Genomic DNA, 17,177 nt, shown 5'->3' with positions numbered 1-17,177 from the left:
CGCCTTGAACATAATTATTTTCTCAAATCGATCCACTTGACTGAGATAACTTGTTCAACCCATCACTTGTTTTGTAGCATGTTATATGTTAGTGAAGTGTGAATAGACCTTGGAATGCCCATGTTTTCTCCCTTGTTAAGAAGGATTTTCCCTCACTTTGTAATCACCCGAATTCTTGTATTCGTGGTTGTGCACTTATGTATGATTCTTCATATTTTTCCAAGTTTTGATAATATGTGCGAGCTTTGTCTTGCTCCTTTGTTGATGCTTATGTTCTTTCTTCTTCCTCTTGCCATTGTTTTTAGCAGAAGTAGGCCAAGTTTTCTTTTTCTTGATACAAAAATGGCATCCAAGAGGCCATGGCAATTCGTGAAGTTGTCACCAAGACCAATTCTTTGAAGATTGCCAACACTTTGGAATTCAACAATCAAACAAGCTCCAAAATTGGTCCTTTTGTAGGATGTGCAACCTCCCCTAAAAGTTGGGAGACCATCAGCTCTTAAGAATTTATTTAGCTTTGCAGAAAATGAACGCCATGTCTTTGAGATGATTTCAAGAGAAATTGTCTCTCTTTATTCTTAATTTTTCATTAGCTGATACAAAGCATGTACTTCTATCCTTTGTGAGTGGCCCATGATCACCAAGGTTAGATGGTTTTCCAATCCACTTCCTCATAATATAAACCACTAATGAATAGCATAGTTATATTTTAAGGGATCATGGCATATAGCCTTTTCCTTTACATACATGCTAGCCATGCCATAGTCCTTTTGTTGTCTCATGGAAGTACTTTTTCACCCTAAATGTATATGCCATTCCATACTAATTCCAATATATGTTTTTATTTCTTGTTCCAACATGATTTATGGAAAGAAAAGATAGAACCCACATAGAACACCGAGGAAGTTAATCATGACTAGGTGAATAATTATCCTTCTTGAAAATACAAGAGGAATGTTCTTCCAAGTTTACATTTTACTATATATTTTCGCCTTCATCCACTTGAATCTTTCCTTCACCATTAGGATAACCCTCAATGGGTGCATTAGATACTTAGTAATCTATCCTTGGTAGAAGGTTTGAATGCATACAAAACAATCCAATTAAGTATACGTTTATGATCTCAAACGATTTTGAATGCATACAAAATAATGCAATTAAACCTAGGTTTATGATCTAAAATTACCAATTGAAGCTACTATTTACTTGTAATGGATCTAGAAATTGTAGAGAACTAACTGTATACCTCTGGTACTAGGGCATGTAAGAGATTTTCTCCATTACAAGTTACCATCTATGAGTAGTTGGATACAGAGATGGTTATTGTTTGGTAGTTTGAGTGCCCTAAAATCATTTTTTGGGGACTTTTTTGGTGGGCATTTTTGAGTAGAGCCTAAGTTATAAGAGCCAATAAAAGTATTGCCATGGGAGAATCTTATTGGATTGATCTCCTAAGCCTAAAGTCCCCAAACATGGACTCATGGATGAGTAATTTGACAAATGCATACTAGCATAATGCTTCCATAAATTGGAAGGCTATCTAGCGAGAAATAAAGTAGTTCATCAACTATTACAAACATGCTTAGGTTATGATAATCCTCATCAAACCCTTGTTAACATGTAACTGGCCTATTTCATAGGCAATCATGTATCATTGCAATGAAAAGAGTCAAGATGGTGTCACTATTCTCCTTACCATCAACGAAAAAGTGATAGAGCAACTTTACCACTCAATGCTATTGTAACTATCGACATAATGTTGTTGGTGAGACAAACTTGATCATAAAGGTAAGGGATTTCATCATGAAGTTATATAGACTAATGAACATCGTTACAAGTGACTGCTATTATTCAAGCTTGCCTCTATTCTGCATTTTGGCAAATGTATAGTCTAACCCTTATTAAGATTTGGAGATTGTATTGTAGTCATGTGTAGGTTATTTTGGTCATAAGATTAAACAAACCACTCATTGGAAATAGAGAACCAGGCCTTTTGAAGTGGTTTAGAAGATTAGATATACAATCATCACAACCTTCTATAGATATTAGAAAGGTCTTTATGATAAAACATTTTGCCAAGGAGATTTGCCTATCATTATCTTCTCTCAATAAATTCCATGTCCTAGCTAGAGGGTCAACTATGTAAGAAGGCCATCTCATTGTAAAGCATATTTCTAGGCACGTGAAATTTTTCCACCTTAGCTCTAGTAATGCATCATTGAGACCTATTAAGGGTGGTAGATGCTATTGCTAAAGATTGGTTGTTCTTTCATCCATGGTTCCCACATTGCCTTGATCTTCCTCTATATTGGCAACCATATCTTTTCCCCTTTGATCTCAGGCATGAAGAAGGAGGCATAAGTTAAGTATCCTAGCTACTATGGTTCTATAGTTGGGGCCTTGTGTTTCTATAGATTTTTAGGGCGATCTTCAATGTCATATATAATGAGAAGGAGAGTCTGAGCCTACAAGTAGTCAAATAACCTAATTCTCCTTCATGATGCAAACATTGAGTTTGAAGGTGAGACCCTTTATCTTTTGCATTCCAGGCTTTTCGGTAATCTAGCACCATTAGTTGATGTAGCCTGTGCACATTGTAGTTTGGCCCATTTCAAATTGGAATGGATGTTGCTTCTTTGATATATAAAAAAGAGATTGTACCCATCCTTAGATAGCTATGCCTTTCATAAGAAACCAAACATGAAAGAGCATATGACTTATTTTTTGGGCTAATGTGAATGTGAGTTGGATTGGTGTAGGCCTTCGAATTTTCTCAGGAGAAGTATTATGTTGATTTTCCCAATGATTTTCTAATCCATATTGGCCTAATGGTACTTTTCCTAAATTTGTCAAGAGATATTATGTCAAATCAATGAATACATTTTGAGAGTTTGCTTAACTCCAACACAAATTTGGCAATGATCCCAAGTGCCAAAAAAAGAGGTTTTCCTATGTTGAGTGGTAACCTTGAGTGGGGATACAATGCCAAGCCCCACAAAGATTCTATGGAGAATGTAATCGGTTCTACGAGGAGTCCTTTGCTGGTGCCAGAAGGATTCCCCAACAAATTAATGTTGGATATGATGGTCTTGTTATTTGATAAAACTTAAACTCATTAGGCTCTTCCCATACTTGTAGAGCCCATAGGGCTAAGGCGGGTAGGCCTATCGGGTTCTTTCCATATCCCATTGGTATAAGTTGTGGAAAGAGCTTGACATGCTATGTTAATATTAAGTTACTACATTAGCTTTTGCACATTGCATTAAAATTGACTACTCTCAATGTTATTAATGTGCATCCCCATAGAATTACTTACTAGCATTATTAACATGTTAGAGTTAACATCTTTATGTTTCTATGTGCCTTAAGCTTGCTTTCTCATCTTGATCATATGCACTCACATATACCTATAACTACATCTTAATAAAATAAGCAAAAGTCACTAGTAAGTAATCGGCATTAGTCTTTTAAACACTTTCATGTTTGGGTCTTGATATTTTGGGTTTCTTCTTGCATTGCTAAATTATGTTACTAAACATTTAATGGAATGTTAATGACTACCCTTAGCTGTAAGGCTTTGCCATTTAATGATCTACACATAGAGGTCTTAGTTTGCTTAAACTTGTTGACCTTCATTTCCATTCCACACTTTTAAATTAAATCTTTTCATTTGCTTATGGGGTTTTGCTTGGATTTGATCGTTATCTTGTTAATAGGTAACAAAATGATAATTACTAGCTAGATTGCTAGTCTTACATGTAGGGTTATCATTGAATGTGCTTACAAATAGAGGTGATAATTTGACTTCTTATTCTCTTTTCTCATTTAACAATTTGTACTATAGTCTCTCGTTTTGCCCTGTGCTCACATTTTACTATTTGCTTGTTTTCTAAGGATCATGTTGCTAGGTTTGGATGATGTCCTTTGGGGATGTATCGTGCCCAATGCTTGAAGGGATAATGGTGTTTTGAATGAAATCTTATTTCCTTTTAATTGCACCAAGGTGGAAGGTTCGAGGTGGGTGTTAGAGAGAGGAGATGGATTGGAGTGAGGATGTGTGATGCATGTGAGAGTTTTGCCATGTGAGGAGATCCCAATCAACTAGCAAACTTGTCCCCATTAAACTTCCATTCGCACCTCATTTTGGATGAGTGCTTGCAAGGATAAGTGAGGGTTGCATTAACCCTTCTCGCCAAACCCAAGTGACTTGGTGGTAGGACCGCGAGGGCCATTACTTGACGGTGTGACCTACCATGAGGTAAATGGGGGGGGGTTCCACTCTTGGATTACCCCATGGTGTGTCCAACCCTTAGTCTTAATTTCCCCTTAGTCTTAATTTCCCCTGTCTCTATGTAGGGCAGGAATAGGACCCTAAAGAAAGCCACTCTCCTTGGCTGTGGTATAGGATTGTGCAAGAAAGGTGCCCCCCCAATTTGGCAAAAAGTTGTCGAGTCTAGAGAAGCTCTGTTTTTGGCGGTCATAATAAGGATCTCGATTCTTCGAAACGGTTGTGCGGGAGTCAGTGACTGTCGTGCAGCCACGCGATCAGGAAAAGGAGAAAACAGGCGCGCGTCTCTCCTCTCTTTCTCTCTCTCTCTCTCTCTCTCGTGTACAGTAAAGGAGACTGCAGGCCCTACCCAATACCTGACACTTGGAGCCCCTTTGTTACGCAGTACTTGCAAATACAGCAGCATGAAATAGCGCAGTTTTTTTCATGGCTGCTCAGCGCATATTCCCCCCCCCCCCCCCCCACCATCTCTCTCTCTCTCTCAAGCATTAGTGCTGCCCCCCCCATAGCTGCTTGCTCCTGAGTATGGTCCTGGTAGCGGAGTCTGTGCGCCAGGTTTTAGCTGGTTATAATTGCTACTGACGATGAAGGTCCAGTGTGACGTCTGCGAGAAGGCCGTGGCCACCCTCATCTGCTGCGCTGATGAGGCAGCCCTCTGCTCTGCCTGCGACGCCCGCATCCATGCGGCCAACAAGCTCGCAGGCAAACACGAGAGAGTGCCTCTCATACCCCCTCCCGCCCTATTTTCCAAGCAACTGGCTCAAGTAACGTCAGAAGTGCAGCAGGACGACGTCCTCATCGAGCAAGAAGCTACCGCAGCCTCTAATTCGATACAGCGCTGCGACATTTGCCAGGTAAATTAAGCTGACATGAAGAAGAAGTACAGAGTTCTAAAATCATGAAATGCGCAGTTTGTTTTAGTTAAGATAGCGTGAGTACTTCAGCCGTCAACAGTTGTACGGTGTACCGTATCAGAAACCTCTAACTGTTCTGCAACGTTAGGCACTATGCAGTTAGCTTAATGATCAGGCCTAATAGGCGTGCATTATGATGCGATAGCTACTTGTCAAACTCAATATGCCTACTTGATAGTTTACTTCCCTTGTCTCCCCCAAAGAGAGAGATCTGAGAGAGAGAGAGAGAGAGAGAGAGAGAGAGAGAGAGAGAGAGAGAGAGAGAGAGAGATGACTGATGACTTGATAGTCTGAGATATTAGATCTCTGGTTCCCTGAGACAGGTACTTAGTAGCCCATAATTCTTCAAACAATTGAGGACAGCTAGTTGTGACATCGGATGTGTGCTTATGTAGGATGCTGTGCCCTCAATATCTCGGTCTGAAGTGGTATACATTTCCTGGTTCTAAATGAAATTGGCCCTTGAGATTCTCAATGTCAAAATTCGAGCAGATCAGTTGTAAATTCTGGCAATTATTATATATTTGAATTTTAATCTCAGTTCTCTGGTCGAATTACCTCAAAATTTTGGAGTAGGAAATGATCCATTTTTTGGACAACACTGGTACTATAGTGATGTGCCGGGGAAGGGCATTCTAAGTCATTAATAAATGTGTCCTCAAAGATGGCTTACTCAATGAGTCCCAGACTGTGTGAGAACAATGCTGGAGGCCTGGTTTAACTATTGGATGTATATGAATGCAGGAAAAGACCGCCTCCTTCTTCTGCTTGGAGGATCGCGCTCTGCTATGTCGGGACTGCGATGTTTCAATCCATGTGGCCAATGCGCTCGCAGCGAAACACCGGCGTTTTCTCCTCACTGGCATTCGGGTGGGCTACGCTGCCATTCCCACTGTTGACGCCGCCACCACCGCCACTACCACCACCCCCTCCACATCCTCTTCCTACTCTCAAGACAAACCTCTCTCCTCTCCTCCTCCTCCTCCTCCTCCTCCTCCTCCTCCTCCTAGGAGGCCAGCATCATGCTCTTCATCATCGGCTGCTGCTCGGTCCCTACTTCATCACATGTCCAGCTCCACGAATGGTACTGCCCCTGCTAAACCAAAGATTCCAGCAGCAGCTGGAGCTGCTGCTAACTCTTCTGCAGTACCCTTGATGAAGGTTTCTGGGACTAGTGTGGTATCGGACAACCACAGTCGCAGGCGTTGGTTTGATGCCACGAATCAGCTCCAAAACATCAAATGGAAGAGTGACACCGCAAGCCGTGTACCCCAATGCACAAACCTCCTCAAATCCACGCCGGGACTGTCCATACAGATGCGTCTGTCCGCTGGGCGGCCTTTCATAGCTCCAGTGCTCAGCACAGTTCCAGCTGAGAACAATCATCATAATAATAGTAGTAGTAGTAGTAACAACATCAAGAGAAATAGTAATAATCACAGCCCTAGTAATAATACTGGGCGCACCAGCTATAATAGTAGTACTATTACTAGTGCGGCTGGCAGCTCGTTGAACAATAACACTACCGTTCGATCACGGCCAGCAGCTGATCATTCTCCTCCCAGCAGTAATTTTAAGAAGAGAAGAAGCAGCAGTAGTATATCTCAATATTTCACCGAAGGAATTCCCGGATGGAAGCTCGACGAGGTACTACTCGAGGATCTGGTGGAGCCGGATGATTTCGGTGGAGCCAAGGTGCGTCTCTCTCTCTCTCTCTCTCTCTCTCTGTGCATGCTTCCGAGGGACGTCAATTTTCATGCTCGAATTCATGGAATCCTTCAACTTCCTTGTACGTCCAGGTTGACAGAATGAGCTGGGGGAGTGATCTTTTTGACACGGATCTGCAGCAGCAAGGGGATCAGGAGGATAATACTGCTGAGATGAGGGAGCTCCTGATGATGAACATGCAGGAGGGCAGCCCGCCCGGCTACTACTACTCCTCCGGGAATGAAGCTGAAGTTCCCGACATGATGATGAATATTACGCAGCAGCAGCTGCTGCCCGATGAATCCCTCATGATGGCTGGGCTGCGTAAGTCCCCGTCCCCGCCCACTGCCTCTGGCCTTTCCCGAGGCAAGCCCATTCATCGTCATCGCCTCCATCATCATGACCACAGCATCTCCGTTCTCGAGGATAGCTTGGTCCCAGACATCAGCAGCCGCTCTCACCCCCTCAAAAGAGTCAGGAATTGGCTGGATCCCACCTGATTCTCACTCACCATATGACACAGTACACTTCCTCGAACCTTCCTTCCATGGTTCCATCGCCCCCTTCCTTTATTACACCTTCGGAAAAAGACATTTTGGTTTAGCTACGGGTTCCTTATGAGTGTGCTGAAGTGCTTGGAGAATTTATAGGCCTATGGACTCATGAATGGACCATGGATTAGTTTTCTTTGGTCATAAATGGTCTATGTGTTCACCTTTTGGAGTCTTTGTAGGTTTATGAGGTAGTTTCTCACACATGTATTCAGCACCAAGCTATTGTCATCACACATGTATACAAAACTAAAGTTCTCATCCAAGCAAACTAGCCCAGCTGTATGAGGTGTACATTAGTTCTCTGCATTCTTAAGCTCTTTTTACACTCTACAATGTTCAGCATTCTTCATTTTCACTCTATTAACACACAACATTCTTGTTTAAAGCAAGCGCGCGCAATTTATGGTAGCATTGACACTTGCTTTTCCACAAATGTGTGGTATTGAGTACATGGTATACATATGAGAGGGAGCAAGATGTCCAAGAAAAGGCAGGTTGGTTACACCCTAGAATCGGTTCAACTTTTTCAAAAGCCTTCTCAAAATTGGGCAAGGACAAAAGATATCTAAAAATGCATGATTGTAGTCATAATTATCCCAAAATGTCACAAAGAATTTACTTAAATTTCAAAATTCCTCTTCAATGTGAAACAAGAAGGATCTACAATATGGAAATTTGACAAAAGGTGATTTCTTGAGAGAGAGAGAAAGAGAGAGAGAGAGAGAGAGAGAGAGAGAGAGAGAGAGAGAGAGAGAGCGAGCATTCCAATGCTCTTCTAGTCTCTAGATGGTACAAGGTCTTGCAAATTTTAATCACACATTTCTTCACAAACGCCTTCTCTCATACACATGCATGCACAAGAGTCAACACTAAATAGCTTGAGTTAATGTACAACACTCTTGTTTAAGGAAAGTGTGTGCAATTTATGGTAGCATTGACAATTCCTATACCACAAATGTGTGGTACTGAGCACATGATATATATGAGGGAGCTAGATGTTTGTCACATTGTAAAATTGGTTCAACTTTTTCAAAAGCCTTCTCAAGATTGGGCAAGGATAAAAAGCGACATCTCAAAAATGCATAAATTTAGTCATAATTAACTTAGAATGTCACAAAGAATTGACTTGAATTTCACAATTCCTCGTAAGTGTGAAACAAGAAGGATCTACAATATGGTTTGACAAAAGGTTATTTCCAAACCCACAGAGAGAGAGAGAGAGAGAGAGAGAGAGAGAGAGAGAGAGAGAGAGAGAGAGAGAGAGAGAGAGAGAGAGAGAGAGAGAGAGAGAGAGAGCTTCACAATGCTTTTCTAATCTTTAGATGGTATAAGGTCTAGCAAATGAATTTTAATTACACATACATTTTTTCACAAACATATTCTCTCATACACACATGCACACACAATAGTTAATAAATGGCTTGAGATATACATGTTTCATTGAATTATCTTTTGACTCAAAAGGCTTAAAGGGGGTTGCCTTTTGGAAGAAACAACCAAGATTGTTGACTCCAAATCTTCAAGCAAGAAAGAAATGATTTCATAATCAAAAGAGAAGGGTTAGGCATGACGATGTATGTTGTGAAAAGGTTTCATCACTGTTGACTTGCCATCCCCTTCACTTTCTTTGTAGACTATTGAGTCTTCTTGAACCTAGTGAAAAAACCATATGCCATATGCCATATGCCGTATCACTCAATGGCTTCTACTATTGCTACAATTTGACTACACAATGATTTGGTGAAAAGGAAAGTAGCAGTATATGGTCAATTACATGTTCATAGTAATAAGTGATGAGAAATCAACACTCTCCCTAGCTTCCCACTTGTTTATGATACAACATGATGCCCAAATTTTTAAGTCCATCCTTATACCCTATTGGGTTGAGGACATTGTGCAAATGCTTGAGAATGGATTATTGGAACACTCAATAAAAAAGGAAAGACTCATGCTTTTTCTCATCAAAACTAGATCCCATCAAATGTTAGTAGGTAGAACAAGAGAATTAAAATCTTCAAGTAAGTGATTCGAGTTGGGTTTAATGGTAAAATTTCATCTCATGGAGGCACACAAATGGATAGCAAGATGCTGGTGCAAAAGGTGCTATGATCAAAACTAAAGTGCCAGTGAAGAGAGACAAAATGGAGCTAATACTAATGATAGCTTGCAGACCCCTCAAAAAGTGAGGCATTGACTTCATGGGATCAATAAGCTTTGCAACACAATACTCTCAAACCTAATATATCATTGGTGTAACTAACTACACGACTTAATGGGTAGAAGATAGAGCCACATGTAAAAATGATGCCAATATGAGCAAAAATTTATAGGGAGTAGGTGATCTCAATATTTTGATACCCTACTAAAATTGAGGAAATACAAAACAAAGATGGGATTGTCTTAGGGGTTACAAAGAAACTTAACCAATGGAGAGGCATGCGATTTAATCTCGTGAGTAAAGAGGTAGTTCTTAAATATATATTAATACCATCCACCATCCACTTTCTATCATGTTGGAATCCCTCAAAGAACCACCTAAAAGCTTTGGAATCTCTAGTAGAACTTTATGTGCTAAAAAATGGAGACAACTTCAGAGTTTCCAAAGTGGCATGGTCAAATTAACCTACCCAAAAAGTATGATAGACTTGGCCCCCCTAACTTGGAGTCATTAATGAAAAAATTGGTAGCCAAATGGGTAATTAGAAGCTTCATCCATGATGATGTGAAGACTGGGCATTCCTTTTCCATCTTAGTTGCTCAACTTTCAAGTTGAGGGAGTCTGCATATGGAAGAATCTAGGTGCCCAAATCATTGCATTTGGGCACATTGAGGTAATAGTAATGAATTGTTCCTCGCTAGCCAAATCAATATGGTTAGCACCCTTCAATAAACTCATCACTTCCATCTTTGGTCACCTATTTTACCCTACCTTGGGGTAACATGGAGTCTATTTAGTTTAGTAGCTCCCACAAGCAAGTTAATGAGGAACACTTGAGTTAGGCTCACAAGATATGGAAAAAGGGGCTTAAATGTTTGCAAGATTCATGGGACTAAGCCCAATAAGACCGGATCCCTGACAATACTCTCAAGGTGACCTACAATGTCTTAGCCTTTGATATCAAGCTCTTATTGGATCAAAACAATTGTTGGGGCACCCACAATTTAAAAAGTCAATTAATCTTAACATGTCATTTAGCCTTCAAGGTATCTATGCTGGACTAGTACAAACCCCTCCCACCCATCATTAACTTATCTCTAACAAATGTCTATATTGCCCCTAAACTAAAAAAGAGGCGGTACATAAATTGATCACAGGGGATTCACTAGTAGTAATAAGGAGACGACACGTGCGTGCAAGAAATATATGAAAATACCCCTTATCTACCCCCTATTTATGGGACCTTACCTTATAAAATGTACCTTCCTTCCCTTAAATAACCCCCCTCCCTTACACTCACATGCTGCCATACTATAAACCCTAATGGACCCCCGGGAAATTGATCTACTCACTATTAGGAATTTAGATTTTATCTACTTTGACTGGATTGCATTAACAAAAAATGGGATGTCTAATATAGCTAACTTGCTTAAAGCACTCTTTGTGAACTATTGAAAAGCCTCATAAAATGAGAATAGGATCATGGTTATACCAAATATGTCTCACAGAAATAAAAAACATTCCTCATTTATTTATTTGATGCAAAACTAACAAGAATATCTTTAATTTGTCGGAGAATATAGTTTTCCCTACTCATGCAACAACTCTCACCTGGAAGGAAATCCTTCTAGGGGGAATCTATGGACTCCCCCTTATATTCTGGAATTGGTTGAGAAGCATCTTTTTGTGGAAGATTCGGATTTCAAGAAATAATGTTGGTTTTAGTAATCTCACAATTGATCCTATTATTGATTTTCAATTCAATTTGTGGGTGCAATGTTGCTTTGATTTGGAGAAATCGGTCAAGGTCCAAAAGAGAAGAAGAGACCTTGAAAACTTTTGAAGTGGAAGTTGACATTGATGACATATGCAAACGAGTTCAGACCATCTTCCAAAAGAACTAATAACTTGTCCTACTTGACTAAATAATGGAGTTACCAATAATAGTGCCTCTATATTTCAAGATGGACGCCACTTGTAATGCAATAGCATCAAGATATACGGGTTAAGCTTCTTGGAAAAAAGTTAATTTTCCACATACTCTTTTACCTTTACTCTAATACAATTTATAATTCTCTCTTTGAAAAAACATGAATATCGTTATAATTACATTTAACCGAAATATGAATATCATTATTATATGAAGTTATGAATATGAAAATTTAACCCTTTGCATTTTGAGAATAGATTTACTTTGGTATTTATATTTTTTGCAACCTTGCTATGGAGCAAAAGATTGCATTCGAAACATGTGGTAAATACTCAAACACTAGATGACATCATGTGCTAGAGCAATGATACTCCATATAATTGTACACAAGGGACGTTCATATATCTTAGGGTCCCTACACCTAGCTCACATACCTAGTGAGGGTGAGAAAATAAGATAAAGCCTAGTATTTGTACATGTAGTCCACTTTAGTGAAACTAGGATGTGAATGCCAAGCTAAAATGACTACCCTAATAGTCATAATCCTCCAACCATCCTCCTATGTTGAAATTGTTCATTTTGGTGGCACAAAGATAGCCCATGTTGGTGCCTAAGGTACATGTGCCAGGCTATGTATGCTAGCCTACGTTATCCTTCTTTTTGTTCTTATTTTACTAATTTTAAAATATCCTGGCAGGCTATGTATGCTAGCCTACGTTATCCTTCTTTTTGTTCTTATTTTACTATCCTTCTTTTTGTTCTTATTTTACTAATTTTAAATTATAATTGAATTATTTTACTTTTTTTTGATTATCATATTTTCTTGTGGTTCCATTTCTAGCCCATTGATATCAAGGATTTAACATAGACACAAACACACACACATCAGTCAATACTTAATTGGACATAGAGCTATTCTTCAATGGGCCTTGCAACATGCAAAGTTAAGGTTGATAGAGCACTAGTTTTTATTTTTAGGTGAGCTAAAATATCTCCTATTACTGTTCCTACAACAAATTCACACCTTTTGCAATAAGTAAGATTCAAAATGCAATATTCAAAGTCTCTCTCTAATATCGTCACCCATTAGCTAAACAAACAAAAGCAACAAAATTTCAAGCCTTCTACTTTTCTTAGAGGGCACATAAAATTGGTCCCAAATGCAAGCTAACCAGGCATCATGGCTATAAGTGAGCGACAACCTTGCTCTTCCCATAAGAATGCCAAGCTATAAATGTGTGGTTGTGCATATGATCCTTGGAAAGCACCCCAAAAAACAAGACATGAGATTGGGTTCACGGAATGAGAAAATCTAAATGGTGGATGGCAATTTGGAAATGATGAGAACGATGGGTACGATGCCAAAGTGTTCTCATATGAATTGCATGTGTGTGGAGCTGTGGGATCTTCCTAGTTTGTTGGGATGTGGCATGGAAGAAAAGAGGAATGACATGATTATATTGGGTAGAGTCATGGGAGTGCTGGGACTTGGAACTTGGATGGAACAATCGAAGAGGTTGAGCAATGAGCATCATGGCAAGGAAAAAGTACAAAGGAAAGGAGAGGGATGTGGACTAGAAACATGTTATGTGGGTGGGGGGGGGGAACCCTTTGAGAAAGAGTCCCTTTGGAAGAAAGAGATGGGCGATTAATGTCGAGAGAGAGAGAGAGAGAGAGAGGGGGGGGGGAGGGGGGGGGTGCGAGGCGGTTTGGTATCTCGTTCTGGTCTTGTATGTGTATGGAGGACGACCTAAGCAAGCATGGAGGTGGAGGTGGAGGTGGAGGTGGAGGAAGAGCCCACCATCTGCGCGCCTTGTCACTAAGAAAAGGAAAGACGAGCACTCGCGTAGTTGAACAAGATCCATCACATTCATGGGGGCCATCGTCTGTGAGGCTACCGTAGGTGTAAATGCACGCATTATGCTTAAGGCTTTCCTTGGGTCCTTGGCACATAGCCTCGACTAATGGATAGTCTAGCCCATAGTCACAAATGTGACTCTAACATGACTATTGGATAGCCAAGCTCAAGAAGGTAACCAACATCATCAGAGGGCCCCCATCTCACTAACATAGGTATCCTACCCTTTAGAGCTCTCCTCAAGGGCTTCCTTAGAGCCTTGGAAATTGCTCTTTTCAAGCCATAGACCCCTCGATAGTCAAGCTCAAAGTAACTGATTCGAGAAAGCATCCATGTTCAAAAGAAGAATTGAAGGATGTAATCTTCTGAATGAAGAAATGTAAAGGGGCTTTGCCACATTCCTCTAGACGTGATGGTAATGTCAACAATTGGTGATCCTTCACCTCTATGTAGATGAGAAAGGGATGGGATTGTGATTCTAAGGATTGGGGTCATAAGCATTGTTTTTTTTGGGTAATACTTTACAAATTTGCCTATAAAAGAGGCTCAAAAATGCAAAAAGTTTGCTACTATTTATTGAAAAAAAACCATGTATTGCTAGATATGGCTATGAGCTAAGTTTTTTGAGGTATTTTATTGGCAAAAGTCACTTAGGTTGTAGTGTAAAGAGGAAAACTAAATCAATGGCTTCTTAACTTCCATATGTACTTTTCTCATAAAGCATTCAATCTACATGCTATTTGACATTGGATAACTAACTTAATAGGTGAGTATGCATGTGTATGTGCCTTGTTTATATGCATGCACATTATACCTAATGGAACCATTTTAGGAGATAAATGAGGTTTGATCATCAAATCTTTGAGCATTTTATTTAATTACGTTTCCAAATAAATACACTAGTCCTTAGAATCGGGTTGGGAGGAAGAGAGGGGTTTGAGGCCTATTCAACAAATGTAGCCTTCCAAGCTCAATGCTCAATGCTCATGCCACCTCTTGGGGAAAGGGTTCTCTCTATGCAGGTGTTTAGTTGTAGCCATATACAAATGGAGTGAGAGATTTTAAAGAAAACTTTGGCTTGTATGTAGTTAGACCTCAATGTATGATCTAAGTTTTGACTTTTTATGAGACCCAAATTTCTCTACAACTTAAAAGACACAAAAATTAATAACTCTCAATCTACATTTTTTAACAATATAACTATTAATAACCCAGCTCGAACCCTTCTTACACTCAAGTAGATTGCTATTGTTGATGGTATCGTGTTAATCATGCCCTTCTTCTAGTTCTCTCTCCTTGCTATATTTTGTGCCTCCTTCACACTTCAAGCTATTACATGTTGTTAAAGGAAAATTTTAGATTTATTAGGTCAAATTTGTGACAAAACTGTCACAATTTTATCACAATAGTGATAGCTAAACATATTAGCCAATGCATTACTTTCTATATTGTCGTCTCCATGTTGTATAGTTGAGAAATACTTTCTCTTTTCTTAGTAGTGGGATTTTTACATTTCTTCAACAACAAAAATGCAATCTAGGGGGCCACTATATTTGAGTCCTTTACTATGACATGCATTTAAGACCTAATTCAAAAACCCCTTACCTATAAATTTATCATGAATAAAATACACCCTTTTCCTATTCAACTTGTGAGGATTCCCATTAAATGCTACCCTTCTTTGCATACAAAATGTCCAAAAAGTGGATTTTAGAAATCCCTTCTATTGAACTCATGTGATACATTTACATATGCATGCATAGGGAATATCCTCAAGGGGTTCACTATATGTAAACCATCTATATCACATGCGTCTAAGGCCTATTTACAACTACCCTTATCTGTGATTTTCTCAAATATTTAACACACCCCTTTTCTATTTAATGTATGAGAATGACCCCTTTACATGGCATCCTTCTATATATAAAAAAGGTGTAAAAATGGTATCGAGAAAATCCCTTCTTTGGTTCTCTAGATAGTACAACAAGCCCATGCATTTTGTGTGCTATGTAAAGAAAGCATACTAGACATTTAAAACAATCAACTTGAAGGTCTTAAATGAAGTATAACATAAAGTATTAAACCAATGACATGTACCATTCAATGTGGTATGTTGACTTCATGCCATGCTTTGACAAATGCACTTGTGAACTCAATCAAGACTTTGTAAAATGTCGTATGGTCTAGAAGATTTATAGTCTTCTTATTGAGAATTATCCACACTTTGTGGAATGCCCCCACACTTTTGCTTGTGAGATTCTCAATGTGGCCACCAAATATCCTTCTCTAGTCGCATATGAACTGAAATAGTTGTGCTATAATGTCCATGTCATATGCAATCTCTAGAGCTTCGTTCATTCATGTGATGTTGATTTACCAAACTTGTGAGCCTTGATTAGCTCACATTCATCGATCTTGATAATGAAAATGATCTTATCACCATAATCTGTGATTGAATCATAAATTGAGCATAAATTAGAAACATGCACAAAAAGTAGCATATGTAAAACCAAAAGGAGGATAATTTAGGAACATGCACAAAAAGTAGCATATGTAAAACCAAAAGGATGCTGTAGACCATCCAATTGCATGTTATAGAAAACTTTCATTACTACTTCAAGTTGTTGCATCTTGACAAATATATTATTGAACTTGGTGAACTTGGTGTAGCATATTGAAACATCATCCTCAATCCCTTCATCAAGCAAAATATCCTAAAATGTATGCAAATAGACCTATGAACTTTGTAAGTTTACTCTTTGCACAATATCCAGCCATCCTTATGCTCCAAGTTTTTGGAAGCGTCGAGATTTGTAAACCCTTCTTATTCAAGCGACTTTGAATTGTTAAATATAATGTCCCATATTCTTGTGGACTTATGCCTATAAATTTACAAACATGTTGTAGTATTGGTGAATTGACCATGCTTTGGATGTCCTTGGGCACCTCAGCTCCAATGATCTCATGTGCTTTTTTCCTAGTTGTTGTAGCCTCTTAGCTTAGTGCTTCTTGCATTGCATAGATGATTTTTTCTTGCAATTGGTTGTGTGGGTGGAACATCTCTAGAAAACTATATTATCTAATTCCTTGCTACATGCAGAAGTGCCTTCAAAGCTCCATCTTGCATCAACACATCCATAGGATTAAGTTGCTTGTGTATTTTTTAATACGGCATGAGAGTGGATTTGTTATTGGAAATCTGTTCCTTTAATCCAAAGATATATGATTATTTTTGCTTGTACTCCCTATCTAATGGGCGATATCTCTCATGAAGGCATGATTTGAAGTTGAATTTCCTTATTAATATTCTTCATTGTATGAAGTCCATTATCTTTTTTCCCTATGATACCTTCACCTCATGAGCTAATCTACACATTTATTTTGTTATATTAGTAGCTATTTTCTCCAAATGTTGTAGATTGAGCACAACTTCATGTACCCAAGCTTCTTTGTACATCATCAAATGTTGGTAGCAACCTAGCAAGCTATCCCTCCCATTCCCTAAGTATGTCATGAGATTGGTTAAGTCCTTGAAATCTAGAAATGCACCTATTTCTAGGTTGAAAGGGTATATTGTTCCTTCAACCCATATGTTGGTGTTCTTCCTACATTCTCTATATAGATCTCTACATCCATAACATCCTTCTTGCTTTATTAGGGATAGTTTATCCCTCTTGAACATGGATACAAACATTGAATTGTCATCTATGTGAGTTTGAGGTGAGTCTATGACACTAATAAGAAGTCACATTGTATTTAGAGATGGGT

At 39.1% G+C, this 17,177-nt stretch overlaps 1 protein-coding gene across 1 annotated transcript; it reads left to right on the top strand.

Moving 5' to 3' along the window:
* The first annotated feature begins 4,399 nt into the window (after positions 1–4,399).
* On the top strand, positions 4,400–7,796 carry LOC148021445 (uncharacterized). Its single transcript, XM_087699319.1, has 3 exons — positions 4,400–5,142; positions 5,947–6,897; positions 7,002–7,796. The coding sequence occupies exons 1-3, from the start codon at positions 4,873–4,875 to the stop codon at positions 7,407–7,409; spliced, it is 1,629 nt and encodes a 542-aa protein (XP_087555445.1). The 5' UTR covers positions 4,400–4,872; the 3' UTR covers positions 7,410–7,796.
* The last annotated feature ends 9,381 nt before the right edge of the window (positions 7,797–17,177 follow it).

The sequence above is a fragment of the Lygodium microphyllum genome, chromosome 18 (genome assembly GCF_053477565.2).
Source record: "Lygodium microphyllum isolate KBCC chromosome 18, Lygodium_microphyllum_v1.1.10, whole genome shotgun sequence".
In the NCBI taxonomy this organism is placed as follows: domain Eukaryota; kingdom Viridiplantae; phylum Streptophyta; class Polypodiopsida; order Schizaeales; family Lygodiaceae; genus Lygodium; species Lygodium microphyllum.
This window is presented reverse-complemented; position numbering and strand designations above follow the sequence as displayed.